The 13786-nt window shown below is 63.0% G+C and overlaps 1 protein-coding gene across 8 annotated transcripts in view; it reads right to left on the reverse strand.

Annotated features, from left to right (window-relative positions):
* KCNQ1 (potassium voltage-gated channel subfamily Q member 1) overlaps positions 1 to 13786 on the reverse strand; it is a 321605-nt gene that overhangs the window by 273474 nt on the left and 34345 nt on the right. For all 8 annotated transcript variants that reach the window (XM_066252331.1, XM_066252330.1, XM_066252332.1 and 5 more), the window contains exon 2: positions 6268 to 6358. In XM_066252331.1, coding sequence (XP_066108428.1) covers positions 6268 to 6358 — 91 coding nt within the window. The remainder of the gene's footprint in view (positions 1 to 6267; positions 6359 to 13786) is intronic.

Consider the following 13786-nt stretch of genomic DNA (forward strand, 5'->3'; position numbering starts at 1 on the left):
CGTGTGGGCCCAGGGCGGTGTGCACCAGCAGACACACATGTACACACACGTATGTGCACACACAGGGCAATCTGTCCCTGGACTCGGGAACCCAGTCGGACGCTGTCCCAATGCCCCCACTAGCCCCCCAGGGCCCCTGAAATGTCCCTTCCTCCCCCCACCCCACCCCGGGGATCCACGGACAAAGCTCAGCACCCCAAAGCAGCTGTTAACAGGCCCCGGTCAGACCCCCACAGCAGAGATGAGATTCCAACAAAATGGCTTTTTCAGGCCCACCAAATATCCCTGGTTCAGCAGAACGCTTAATCCCTCTGAGGCCGCCTGGGCCTTCCTTACCCCGGGCTGAGATAACAGCTTTCTGGCACCATAAAAGCAAGGCCTATGAAAAAAAAATGGGGGGCGGGAAAGGGGGAGAAGAAATATGGGCTCTCTGGGAAAACACAGCTTTGAGTGAATTTTTTTCCACCATTTAAAGATTGTGCTGCTCTCGAAACCCCTTTGCACGGAGCCCACCCTCGGCCCCTCCTGGCTCCAGGCTGTGGTCTGGGCCCCCAGCCAGCGGCGTCCCCATTTTCTGGACAACAGCGCCACCTGGCGTTTTTGCATCTGGCTCGCGTTTGCACACTCCTTGGGTAGGGTGTGGGGCTGCAAACGGGGCCGCCTCAGCCCACTCCCCACCCAGCCCGCCTCTGCCTGGGGTGGGCACCCTCCCCACCCCACCCCACCCCCGGAGACCGAAGCCTCTTCCTCTAAGCTGCCTGATTTCCACGTGCACCGAGAGAGACCTGGGCCCACCCTGGGAGCTGGGAGCTGTGGGAGGGAACCCTGCCTCTCACAGAGCTGGGGGTGAGGGAACCCCCAGCTCTCACTTAGTACCCTTCTTCCCCTCCCTTTGTCAGGGTGTCCTCCCCCTCCAGGAAGCCCTCAGCATCCCTCAGACACATCTCACTCCCTGTTTCTCTTCGCCTTGGACCTCCTTCCCAGCCAGCCCCGACATAACTCGCCTCTGTCCTCCGGGGCACGGACCTGTGGCTACCTCTTCCCCACGGTGTCCCCAACAGTCCCCACTTGCTGTGGCCACAACGCTCAGCCACACACACCGCCAGACCGTGAGTTGGGAAGACCTTGGGAACCCACCAAGGCCTTGGGAGGTTTCGTCTGAGGCCGTCCTGCCCGGCCTCTCCATTTTACAGGGGTGCAAACTGAGGCCTTGGGACCCTCACAGCAACTTGGGGTGTCCCACAGGGGACAGCTCTGGGTACGTGAGCTCACAGGGTGTTCCAGACATGGGGAAGCACCGTGCTGGACACACGGGCCCGCCTCTGGGGGGGTGTGGAATCGTTGAGCCTGGGCGCCCACCACAGCCCCCAGCACGTACAGGGCTCAGGCACAGGGAGGCAGGGCTGGGGCCCCTGCGGAGGGCAGGTCGGGAGGGCACACTGAGGCAGTGACAGCCAGGCGAGGGCCTGAAACTGGACGAGAAGAAGAGCCGGTCCCGTCGCATGCCAGAGAGAACAGGCTGGCCCAGAGCAGAGCAACGGCCCCAGGCGGCTGGGAGTGTCCCAGGGTCAGCAAGAGTCCACCTGCTCAGAGAGAGCAGGGAGGGGGAGGGGAGGGCCGATGGTGGGGCCGGGCTGCCCGAGTGGGGGGCCCGTTCTGGGGCCCAGAGAGGCTGAGTTCATCCTAAACGCCACAGGGAGCTTCTGGAATGATCAGGTTCTTCAGAGAAAGCCCCGTCCCCTCTCACACACTCCCCACGCCCCACCCCAGGCAATGATGGCTGAGTGGACAGTGCCCGCTGGTGGCTTTTGTCGTGGTGGCAGGGAGGTGGCTCCCAGGAGAAAATGGGGGACCAAGGAGCCAGCCTGAGGTCTATGCCCTCAAAAGGGTGGAAAGGGAGGTGGGGCCAAAGTGGGCACAGGGCTCTGGGCTCTGGGCACACCCATCCCGGGTCCCAGAGGGAGAGGGTATAAGACACCCACCCCTCTGCTGCCTCCCCAGCCCATGCTCAGGGGTACTGCGCCCGCAGTTCAGAGATCAGCCACCAGGTGGCAGGCGAGCCTCAGAGATGTCAGGAGGGAGGAGGCAGTGCCAAGGAAGGAAGCCAGGCAGGGGGCGGGGCCAGGACGGGACAGGAGCCGCCCCTGCTCTGGGGCCACGTTGTGCCCTGAGATTTGAGACAGTGAGTTCTGTCTAAACATGAGAAGCCCTTGTCTGGGAAGGAAGGAACTCCTGGCTGGCCCCAGAGAAGAGTGGAGGCCTGACCAGATTGGAAGGGGGGGGTCCCCCAAGACCTCAGGGTCTACCCCAGGGGTCCCCAAACTTTTTACACAGGGGGCCAGTTCATTGTCCCTCAGACTGTTGGAGGGCCGGACTATAAAAAAAACTATGAACAAATCCCTATGCACACTGCACATATCTTATTTTAAAGTAAAAAAACAAAATGGGAACAAATACAATATTTAAAATAAAGAACAAGTAAATTTAAATCAACAAACTGACCAGTATTTCAATGGTAACTATGCTCCTCTCACTGACCACCAATGAAAGAGGTGCCCCTTCCGGAAGTGTAGCGGGGCAGATAAATGGCCTCAGGGGCCGCATGCGGCCCGCGGGCCGTAGTTTGGGGACCCCTGGTCTACCTCTCACCCTGGGCTGGCTCAGGGTGGACCCCCCGGCCCGTCCGTGAGATTCCCTGGCTGAGAGACGCGCAGGGTACGGCTGGGAGGGTCCTCGCAGCGGGTCTGACCCAGCTCTGCCACCCTGCCGGCTGCCTCTGAGCTGCACAAGGACTGGGTGGGTTGCCACTTGAACTCAGGACACGGGGTCTGAGCGGGGGACCCCTGCTGTGCCGACCTGGGAACTCCACGTGGTTGGAGTTGCTTCAAACCCGAGGGTAAACTGCCCAGCAGTGCGGGAACGACCCCCAAGACATCAGGGGATCCTCATGGGCTGACCCGTGTCCCACACCCCAAAATTCCTACGTTGGAGCCCTGACTCCCCCTCCACACTTAGCATCTCTAAATGTGACCGTGTTTGGAGATAGGGCCTTTAAACGGGTGGTTAAGGTAAAAATGTCCCCAGGGCAGGTCCTAATGCCATGTGACCAGTGTCTTTATAAGAAGGGGAGACCAGGACACGGACGCACACAAAGGATGACCATGCGGGGGACACAGAAGACGGCTTCAGCGCACCGAGGAGAGAGGCCTTCACAAGAACCTGCTCTGCCCACCCTGGATCTCGGCCCTCCAGCCCCCAGGACGGGGGGCGTAAACATCTCAGGTTCTAGCCGCCCAGGGTTTTGGGGGGGACTTTTTTTTTATGGCAACTCCAGGACACTCCTATAGGGAGAGAGGCCGACCAGGCCCTGGTCACAGCCCCAGTCCCTTCCCTGGCCTGGTGCACTCAGTAGGACAGCAGACATCGGCCAGTGCCCTGCGGGCAGGGCCCGGACCTGCCGAGGGTGGCCTGGAGTCTGGGCCTGGAGTCTGGCTGGGTCTTCTTGGCCTCTTCCAGCCTCAGTTTCCACCTGGATAAGCAGCTCGGTCCCCTAGGCCATGAGGAGAGAACTCGAGTTGCAACGTCTAGCTCAGACATGCTCCGTGGGGTCCAGCTGGGACCTCACTCGCCACGTGGCGCCCCGAAGCACCAGAGACACCCCACCTCTTTTCCTGCCCTCCCGCCCCTCCCAGCACCCGCCCGGCGGTGTGGCGGGGGGGGGGGGGAAAAGCCAGCCAGGGGGAAGGACAGTTCCTACCCTGGACGCGGACACAGGACCAGAGAAGGCACCTGGGACCCCCTGCAGCCAGCAGCCGTGCCTGTGCCCACCGCTCACCTGCAGGGGGAGATGGGCCTGCCCACAGCAGGGGTGTATGAGGCTCGTTCTCTCTGGACTCGTGGTGGGGACACACGACCTGAGTGCAGGAGCCACAGCCCCCGGAGGGGCCCCCACACAGACCGAGCTGGCACCAGCGTTGCTTCTGGGGGGCCCCCCAGGAGCGGGGTGGACACAGGAGTAACACGTGACCCCAAGACGCCGTCCCACTTGGCCATTACACCGGTCCCTACTTTTACACGAGAGACGTGACCCAACAGAAGACAGTAAAAACAAGAAACCAGGACCCGGAGGCGGGGGGCTCATCCCAGAAAAGCAAGTGGATCAGTGTTCCGAGAGTCAGGAAAGACAGACACATGTCAAATTCACGGCGGCACGTTAGATTCACGCCCTCGTGTGCGCGCCAGGCCAGCAGGTGCATTCAGGGGACGCCCAGGGGCTTGCCCTTCAGACAGAGAGAGCCGGGATGACCCACGGACACCATGTCTCCATGCCGCCCAGCGTGCTCACCACGCCGTGTGCCTCAGCTCGCGTGTTCATGTCCAGAAAACACAAGAGAACCAGAGGAGAAATAAAACCACCGCGAACACGAACAGGCCATTTAAGTGACAAAAATCAATGGCATTCACAGCTACTCAAAAAAAAAAAAAAAAAAAAAAGAAATCCCAGGAAACAAACTCCAGGCAATTTAGCAGAAGAGAAGACTCCTGTTTGTGACGGCAAAGGACAGCAACTACATTTACAGTTTTATTATTATTATTATTACATTATTATTATTATTATTATTAGACACACGCGTCAGCACCCCCGTCTGAAACCTACACCACAAAACCGCGCACCCCTCCTGACAATCCCAGCACGATCGTGGACGGGGGCCTCCCCCACACCACAGGGCTGCATCAGCCTCCCCAGCTCCACCCATTAAATGCCATCAATTTCTGTCCCTGGAGCAGGACAAGTCGTGAAGGTCCTGGGAAGAGCCAACAGACGAGAACGGGAGGGCGACATCGGGGAAGAGCCGTCCACGCATGGCGCCACATCCCCAAATGAAACCGGTGTCACTACGCTGGTCATCGAAGCAGGTGGCCCGGGGAGGTGAAATACTCTGACTAGTGGCCCAGGACAGGGGGCTCCCCAAGTGGACCCACTGGGCACCTGGGCATCTGGTTTACAATACAAATGCCACCTCTCAGCACAGAGGGAAGGTAGGCTTCTGAAGAAGTGGCATTCGGGGACTGGAAGGCTGGAAGGACAACTGGACCACTAAGAGGGGTTCTGATCCCCACCCGCCAGGACCCCCCGCCCCACGGACCATCAACAACTGAAGACCACAAGAGCCACCCTGGTCGGGCACGAGAAGAAATCCAGCTGGATTCCTCTCGCACCTCCAAGAAGGGAGGCCGTTCCCAACTCCAGGTCCAGCAGGAAAGACAGAGGTGTCTGTGCAGGAATGACTCGGAGCCCAGCTGACCGGGCCGCCCAGCCTGAAGCCCTCCGGCCAGCCCCGTGGGGCTGGGGACCGGCGGTGGGCGTCGTGGTCCTCTCCGCTTTGCTGGTGTTGGGGGGTACGTGCACAGGAAGACAGACAGACAGACAGATGCCAGCGCGGTTGGTGTCTGTGTTCAGGAGGCTGCCTGGGGACATGGCCGTCCCCCTCACACCCCAGCTTCCCCGCAGCCTCTCAGACACGTCCACCTGGAAGTGTCCCCTTCGTGAGGTCACATGTTTCTGGCACCTGGCTCCCAGCTCGGCCGGGCTGCCTGAGGTTGTCGGGGCCATTCCAGGCCCTGTCCAAGGGGCTCTCAGCTGGCTGGGGAGGGGGGCAGAGGAGCCCTCCAAGTGAGGGGTTTGGGCAGGCTGGGAGTGGGAGGGGCCAGTTTCCAGTGTTGGCAATTTCTTCTGTGTTCCCTGACCCCCCAGTCCCTCCATGGGGGCTAGAGACCCAGGCACGAAGGTGAGAGCAGTGCTGGGGGGTTGCTCAGGTGGGCAGGGGGCTGGGATGGCTGTAGGGTCCACACACCAGTTTTGACCCATCCGAGAATCACCCAGACCTGGGACCAAAGCACAGGTTTGGGCCAGTCTCTGCCGACCACAATGCCAGCTCCTCACGCCCATGTCCTCCTATCCTCCTTTCCTGGCCCAACTCAGAAGCCCCCTCCTCCAGGAAGCCCTCCTGGACCACCAGGCTCAAACTGCTAGTCTGACGGTCACATCTTGGCAAGTAATAGAGCTGGAGGGGAGAGAGGGTGGCCCCCAAATCTCCAGTCCCCCAGTATTAAGGCAAGCCACTATAGCTGCTGGCCAGCAAAAGCGGGGGGGGCGGGGTCATCGTGCAGGTGGGAGGAACCAGGTGCGGCTCCGCCCACTCCACGCCTACAGGGCCGGGAGACAAGAGCCCCCCAGGGCAGCTGTGACAGCTGTCCCATACGTACCATCCAGAAGAGGGTCCCTGTGGCCAGGGTGACATACTGCTCGATGGTGGACAGCACACTGAAGATGAGACAGACCAGGACGATGAGGAAGCTGCAAGACAGAAGGACACGGTCAGCCCCGCCCGCTCCACACAGACACCCCTCCCTGGAGCAGCCGGTGACCCAGGCAGTGAGCGTGGCCCACCCAGACAGCCAGTGGGGAGCTGACCCTCACTCCAGCGGACAGACCTCCGGTAGGACATGGCACCGAGAAGCCGGACATGAGACCGCGGACCATGGGGCTCCACTCCCATGAATTGTCCAGATGGGAGCTCCCCCAGGACGGAGAGCAGACTGGGGTCACCGGGGCGGGGGGTCAGTGGATGATGAAAACAGCTTAGACGGCGGTGATGTCCCGAGGACCACTGACACGCACCCACCCACTCCCAGACCCCGGGGTGCAGACGGGGCCACAGGGGTGTCTGTACAACGGAGGTCCAGTGACGACTGGCAGCCCCCTCCCCCAGCCAGGGTCACAGACCTGGGTAGGTCCCCCTGCCTCAGTTTCCCCAACACAGGCCGGAGCCCACGGGCTCTTCCTTGGGGGACTGTGGACAGCAGGACGGCCAGACGCAGGAGGAGGCATTGGTGTCGGCCAGGACTCCCCAGGCCTGGGGCCAGACCGGTCCTCCCTCGTGTCTGCCCACCCCAGCCTGTGGGGATGAGTCGGCCACTCCCCGTGACCACCACCACGAGCTGCCCACCAGCACTTTACAGGTGGTAGCAAATCCCCACCAGATGCGGCCGGTTCTCCTCGGGCGAACAGCACGGATGGGGAAACTGAGGCCCCCACTCTTCCGAGATCAAACCAGGGAGGTGACCGCAGCGTGCGTGGGGGACGCAGGTCTGTGGCGGGGCCTGAGGCCGGTCTGGGGAGGTCACAGGGAGAGCAGCACAGCTGGCCTCCCTCTCTGGCCCCGTCCCTCTGTCTAAAGACACCTGCGATGCCAGTGAGGTCCACGGCGTAATCCAGGACGGCCTCCCCTGTCCCGATCGCTCCCTTGCCACCCCTGCAAGGCCTCTTCGCCACGGCGGGCAGGTCACCAGCCGGCAGGTTCAGGGATCGGGGCGTGGACGTCCCCTGGGCCGTCATTCAACTTCCGGACAGTCTTCACATCAGCAAACCGGCCGCACCTCCGCCATGCACCCTGCACCCCACACCACTGTCCCCCGAGCCTTTGTGTCCCACGCTGGAGGACAGTGAGGCCCCAAGGGAAGGGGCTCGCTCCAGCCAGGGTCAGGACCCGGGTCTGTGGGTGCTGCTGCCCAGAGCTGCCGGAACCCCGTCCTCCAGCCTCCACGCCCAGGGCCATGTGCGGAAAGTTCTCTGTCCCCTGTCCCTGCCTCTGGGGGCACAGGCAGAAGAGAGCGCGGTGGCCATGTCCCTGCTGTCATAGGCGTCGAGGTGGCCCTGCTTCCTGACCTGTCGGGGCGGCGTCTCTCTCCCACAAGACCACAGACTTGGCGCCTTTCAGACCCCGCGCCGGCGTGCCTCGGTTTCCCTTTCGCTGCCGGGCGGCCATCTGCCGCGCACTGTCCCCGTTAGTGGGACCTCAGTGACGGGCCTGCCCAAGGAGCCCCTCCTCTTGGGCCCGGCGACCCTGGGCTGAGAGGGGGTGAGGTTAATAGCCCTGCGTGTGGCTCAGATAGTGGAACACGTTGTGCGGGTTTCAGAAAGACGCACGTAGCAGAGTGTGTGTCTGTCTGCCCCGTCTGGTGCTGGGAGGGCCCGGGAGCCTCAGACAGGCCAAGATAGGGTCCTTGTCCTCGGAGGGGGCGGGTCGCAGCCTGGGATGCCTGAGGTCCCCCTCCTGCCTCTGCAGGGCTAGCCACCGGCCCTCTGACCCGGCTTGAGTCCTGAGGCTCCAAAATCAGGCAGCCCCAGACCCCCAAGAGTGGGGGGTGGGGAGGTGGAGGCCCAGGGAAGGAAGGGACGGGACCCATTTTCTGGACGGGGAGTGGAGAAGAGGCCACTGGGAGGAAAGATGCCAAGCCCCAGAGGCCACTCGGGTCCCCGGGGGCTGCCTGAGCCAACGCGGGCGTGTCCTGTCAGCTGGAAGAGGCCGCGCCCAGAGGTGAGGGCAGCTACGGCCCCACGGAACAATGCCCTGCTTGTGCCCTGGCGGCTGAGCCAGCTCAGGGGCCGTGACCGCGAGCTCCAGCCCCGAGGGACGTCCAGACATTATCGGGCATAGCTGCTCTGTCTGCCGTGGCCGGGTGCCCGGAGAGCACAGAAGAAGGCGGGCACCCTGCCAGGGCAGCGGGGGTGGGGGGACACTCCGGGGGCCCACAGAGCCGGGACACCAACGGGGCCGCAGACCCTTCTGCCCATAGGCTGGACCCCATCGGCACCCGTCCTGGGCTGGGGCAGCTCAGCTGACCCAACGGCCAAACCCGGGAAAGGCAGAGGGAGGCGTTGGGAGCCCTCAGGAAGCCCCTTGGTCCACGGGGACGTGCAGAACCGCCATCAGGAACCACACCCACGTCACGCAAGAGGGTGCCCTCGGCACACAGCCAGGGGCGGCCCCGAGCAGGAAGGGGGGGGACTCCGCACGGGACGCCCCCAAGGGCCTTAGGTGCGCACCATCTGTGAGCTTGCTCCCTCTCCTGAGCGCATAAATCGGGGAGAGGGTTTGAACACCTTCATGGGCGCAAGAGGAAAACAGGATGCTTCAGGCTGCAGGGGTCCCCAAACTTTTTACACAGGGAGCCAGTTCACTGTCCCTCAGACCATTGGAGGGCCACCACATACAGTGCTCCTCTCACTGACCACCAGTGAAAGAGGTGCCCCTTCCGGAAGTGCAGCGGGGGGCCGGATAAATGGCCTCAGGGGGCCGCATGCGGCCTGTGGGCCGTAGTTTGGGGACCCCTGCTTTAGAGGAAGCTCAAGGACATTCTGCCGAGGGACGGAAGCCAGGTAGAGAGGGACAGATCCTGTGACCCGCTCCTGTGAGGTCCCCTGAAGACTCAGACCCAGAGACAGAAAGTAGATGGGGGGGCAGGGCCTGGAGGCAGGGAGGGAGTCAGTGTCTCGTGGGGACGGAGCGTCAGTTTGGGAAGATGGGGGGGGAGTCCTGGAAATGGCTGCACCACGGTGTGAACGGGCTTCCTGCCGGCGAGCTGTGCCCTTGGAGGGGTTACGGTGGGAGATTGTACGCCATCCGTGTTTTATCACCATGTAAAACAATTCTTTTTGTTTGTTTTAAAGGAAACGAAGTAAATGATGTTTGCACACAGTTTAACAAAGGCTTTGAAGATGCTGACCGAGGCTCAGGGCCCGTCCGCGGGGCTGGGGCCTCCACCGGAATAAACTGGTACTAAGCCGACCTAGAGCTCGAGGCCGGGCGGGGGCAGTGACGTGTTCGTCCCAGACCCCGTCTGAGGGGCTTCCCCTTGTACAAAGACCACCGTGGAAGAGTCCCGCCCAGCCCCAGGGCCTGGTGGCCTCAGCGCCCCTGGACGTGGACACCCACGTGACATTGGTCTCCCAGAGGGGGCCCGCCTCAGGTCCTGCCAGGGCTGTCCTCGAGGTGTGGGGCAGTGGGCGGCCGTGCCCAGTGAGATGCCAAAGCCTCGCGTGCTGGCCTAGCCTGTGCCCAGCTCTGCTCCAGCTGGAGCTGGGCTGGGCACATCTCGGCGGGCACATCTCAGCAGGCCCATCCCGCGGGCCCAGGTCCCGGGCTGTGTGGGGCTGGCCTTCCGTTCCTGGTCACCCAGCCCGGACAGGGCCCCGAATTACAGAACAAGAGGCAGTGGCCAGCAACAGCAACACCAAGGCTCGGAGGCAGTGGGGACAGGCCCAGGGCCACAGGGACAGGGATCCCGGGTCAGTTTTGTGTCAAAGACTGAGCCCCTCCCCCTTGGGCATGGGACCCCGGTGCCGGGGGCCAGACCCAACATTCGGTGCCACTGTCCTCCGCATAGAAATGCCATGTGGCCTCCTCTGTGTCTGCTAACTTCTGTGTCTCGTGAGGATGCCTGTCACTGAATGTAGGGCCACCCGGCGTCCAGAGTCAGCTCCTCCATCATGGTCCTGCGGTCACCCTGGCAAAGGTACGTTTTCCACGGAAGGTCACGTACTCGGGCTCAGGGCTCCAGGCTCATAGATCCCCAAGGTCACCACTCAGTGCGAGGCACCGACCAAACCACACCATGTCAGGAAAGGGGGGGGGGCTAGGAGAGACAGGTGACATACCCCAGGTGAGACTCGGACCCCAGGGACCCCTACTTCTTGCCCGGTGACCACAATAACCACCGCCTGTCTCCCTGTGCCCATCACCCCTGTGGCTGCAGCCCCACCCCACCCGTTACCACCAGGTGCCGGGCACTGTGCTCAGCCCACCAGGCAGGGTCCAGGTGCTCCCGCTCTGAATCTTCCACCCCAGCTGGTGCGGCGGCACCCAGCCTCACTTCTTTAAAAGGTCTGCTCGGGCGACGCGGTCCCCGCCCGAGGACAGCACAGGAAGCCGCGGGCACGGTTCCTGAGGGCACCATCTCCCCAGGCGCCCCCGTACCGATCCCAATAAAGAGACTCCAGGCCACCAGCAAGGGGCTATTCGGAGGTTAGAACCCACGTCCCTGGGGGCTTCAGATGACACTTTTTCTGTTGGGGACACCAGAAACATAGGACCCTCGCTCCTCACGCTCTGGCCAGGCCCTCGGGGAGCCTCAGGGACACACAGCACTCTCCCAGGTGCCTGGTCTCCACAGCCCGGGGGTCACCACCTGGCGTCTGCAGCCCACACCCCACGGGCCCCTCTGTCTTTCAGTATCCACTGAGCACCCAGGTGACCGTGGGAAAATGCAACCCCCCCCCAGCACCTCCTAAGCTAAAGACCCGCCACGTGAAGCCTTAGTTCCAAGCCCCCCCCACACACACACCCAGGTTGCATGCCAACAGCACTGGGCAGAAGGAGGGCTCCCCAAACGTGAGCCAGGAGCAGACATGGCCACCCAGCAGCCAGGACCGTGTCAGGACATGGCAGGGTGGGCAGGACGCACTGGGAGATGGGCCGTGGTCCAGCTGCCCAAGGCTGGACCCCGGCAGCAGGGAGCGGGTGCCCCCCGGAGAAGCCTGGCTGCAGGGCCGGTGGCGGGAGACCACGGGGGGACACTGTGCCGGGCCTGGCCGTCCTGCCATCAGCCCTCGGCCCTCTCGGAACCTGGCAAGGCACTGACCGCTCTCAGTTCCACGTCTGCTGAGGCTCAGAGTGTCCACCCGACAGGCAGTGATGAGTCAGGGCTCAGCCCACACCCTCTCCCCAACCCATGGGGATGGCGCAGGCAAGGGTGCGGCATGGGCACCAGGTGGAGGACACAGCCCCCTTGCTGACACGGGGACGAGGAGGGATCGCTCACCCCGACGGCCACGCTCAGGGACCCCGATCATGTACGTGATCGTAGAGGCAAACACAAGATTCCGTCCCAGAGTCCTCTGCGGAGGGGACGTCCAGGGAGCTCCCTGGCCGGGGACACTTCAGACTTGTCTTGGCTGATCACCAAATACCCCATCGCACCCCCGCAGGAGGTGACAAGGGGTGGTGACCGCAGCGCCCTGGCACTGGCCACACTTTCCTGTTTTGACAGCCGGCAGAGTGGACAGTGGACTGCTGGGTCCTGCCAGGGGCTCACACAGACTGCTGTCCGCCTGCCCCAGGCCACACCGCGGCCCGAGCCCCTGCCGGAGGAGGACGGGAGCTGGTGGCCATGCTCACGTCTCCCCACAACACCCGCGTCTCCTCACTCAGAGCACCGAGGGCCGCACCAACTGCAGGCATCCTGGGGACAGGCGGGGATGGGCCTCGGCTGAGGGCACAGCCGTGCCAGCCCAAGCGGTCACTTCAAAGTTTGTTGGGCCCCCGGGAGGCGGCTGTGGGCGTCTCGGTGGGTGTGTGTCTATGTGTGGGTGGGCACACACGCGATCCTGCAGGGGCTCACTCATACAATCAGGAGATGCGTGTCCAAGCATCACGCTGTGGGTGGCTGAACTTGGACCCTGGGCGTGGGCCGGCCCCCAGGGGCTTTCTCAGTGTCCCTCAGACCACAGGAACGCCCACCCACAGAGCTGGGCCACACCCTCTCTCCCATCGTTCCCCACAGCGCCCCCCTAAGGGGCCCCAGTGGTGGGCAGGTGGGAAGCCACCAACCCTCACATGAAATCTGAGAAGTGGGTCTGCCCCTCATGGCAGGAGAAAGAGGGAAGCTCAGAGAGGGTGAGTGGCTGCCCGGAATCACACAGCATTACATGTCGGCAGAGAATGGACTCCAGCCCGCCCCTCCCACCGCGCCAAGACCTGTGCTTCCACAAAACGGCCACCCGGGGTCGACCAGGAGTGGCGAGCCCTCCACTGCCTGTCCTGAGAGGCTCGGCTCGGGACCTGGGAGCAGCTCAGCCGCGGGCAGAGTGGGTGAGCTCACGGCCCAGGGCCGGCTCCATGCTCCAGAGTGTCGTCTACATTCAGCCGGCTGTGTGGCCTGGCCCGTGATAAGAAATCCCTCAGAGGGTATATTTAGAAGGTGCCGGAGAACAAGCTGAAGTGACCTCACGGACGGGAGCCTTATCTGCCCCGGGGACGCATGTCACCGTTTCTGTCCGGGACGGGAGAGGGGTTGGCAGCCTTCCCAGACGCACCTGCGCCCATGCGCTCTGCCTGGGCGCGGCCCCTGTCTCAGGGGAGAGCCTCGGCCTGGAACAGCTGGCCTTTGCCGGCCCCCTGGAAGGTGGGACTGCATGGCCAGGACCTCCCCGGCCTCTCTGGCCTCCCTTCCTCCGTCTGGGCCAGGAAGGCACAGCAGGCGGCACTGCCCTCTTTCCAAGAGGGTGACTTTGAAGGCTGGAGGCCTCAGCCAGGGCTCCCAGGCCCCGAGGAGGGGTAAGGCGGGAAGGAGGAAGGACAGCAACCGAGCACAGCCGCAGACAGCCGGGGCAGCACAGCCCACCAGTGCTGGAAAGGTGTGTCCCTGCCTGAGGAAGTTCTTCCTCATGTCTAGCTTAAGTCCCTCTTGCTGTCGCTGGTCAGCTAAGGAAACCCCTCAACCTCCCACTAGAAAGGCTTTGGCCCCACTCCAGGGCTCCCTAGAAACTGAGCGGCTGTGTGGCCTCTCAGCCTCAGTTTCCCCACTGGGAAGTGAGAATGTATCAAGGGTGCCCGGCAGCATCACACAGTCAGTAAAGGGTCACCGAAGCTGTGACAGCCATCAGATCAGCCTGTGTCGTTCGTCATGCCGGTCCCTGGCACTGCGGCTCCCCGGTGGAGCTGGTGCCAGCCCAGGACCCCAGGGGCTCAGTGCGATGCCACCCAGGTCTGCCAGCAGGAGCCTGCAGGGCAGGATTCCTCCCAGGGGTGGCCACACATCAGCTGTCCCCAAGCACACACCCTGTAGGCCCAGGGACAGCACAGGCCTTCGAGTGGCATGGGGGGGGGGGCTTCCCGCTGAGCACCCACTTCCCTCCGGAGCCTTCCTTCCCCTTCCTCTCCTG

This window comes from Saccopteryx bilineata, chromosome 1, assembly GCF_036850765.1.
Source record: "Saccopteryx bilineata isolate mSacBil1 chromosome 1, mSacBil1_pri_phased_curated, whole genome shotgun sequence".
NCBI lineage: Eukaryota > Metazoa > Chordata > Mammalia > Chiroptera > Emballonuridae > Saccopteryx > Saccopteryx bilineata.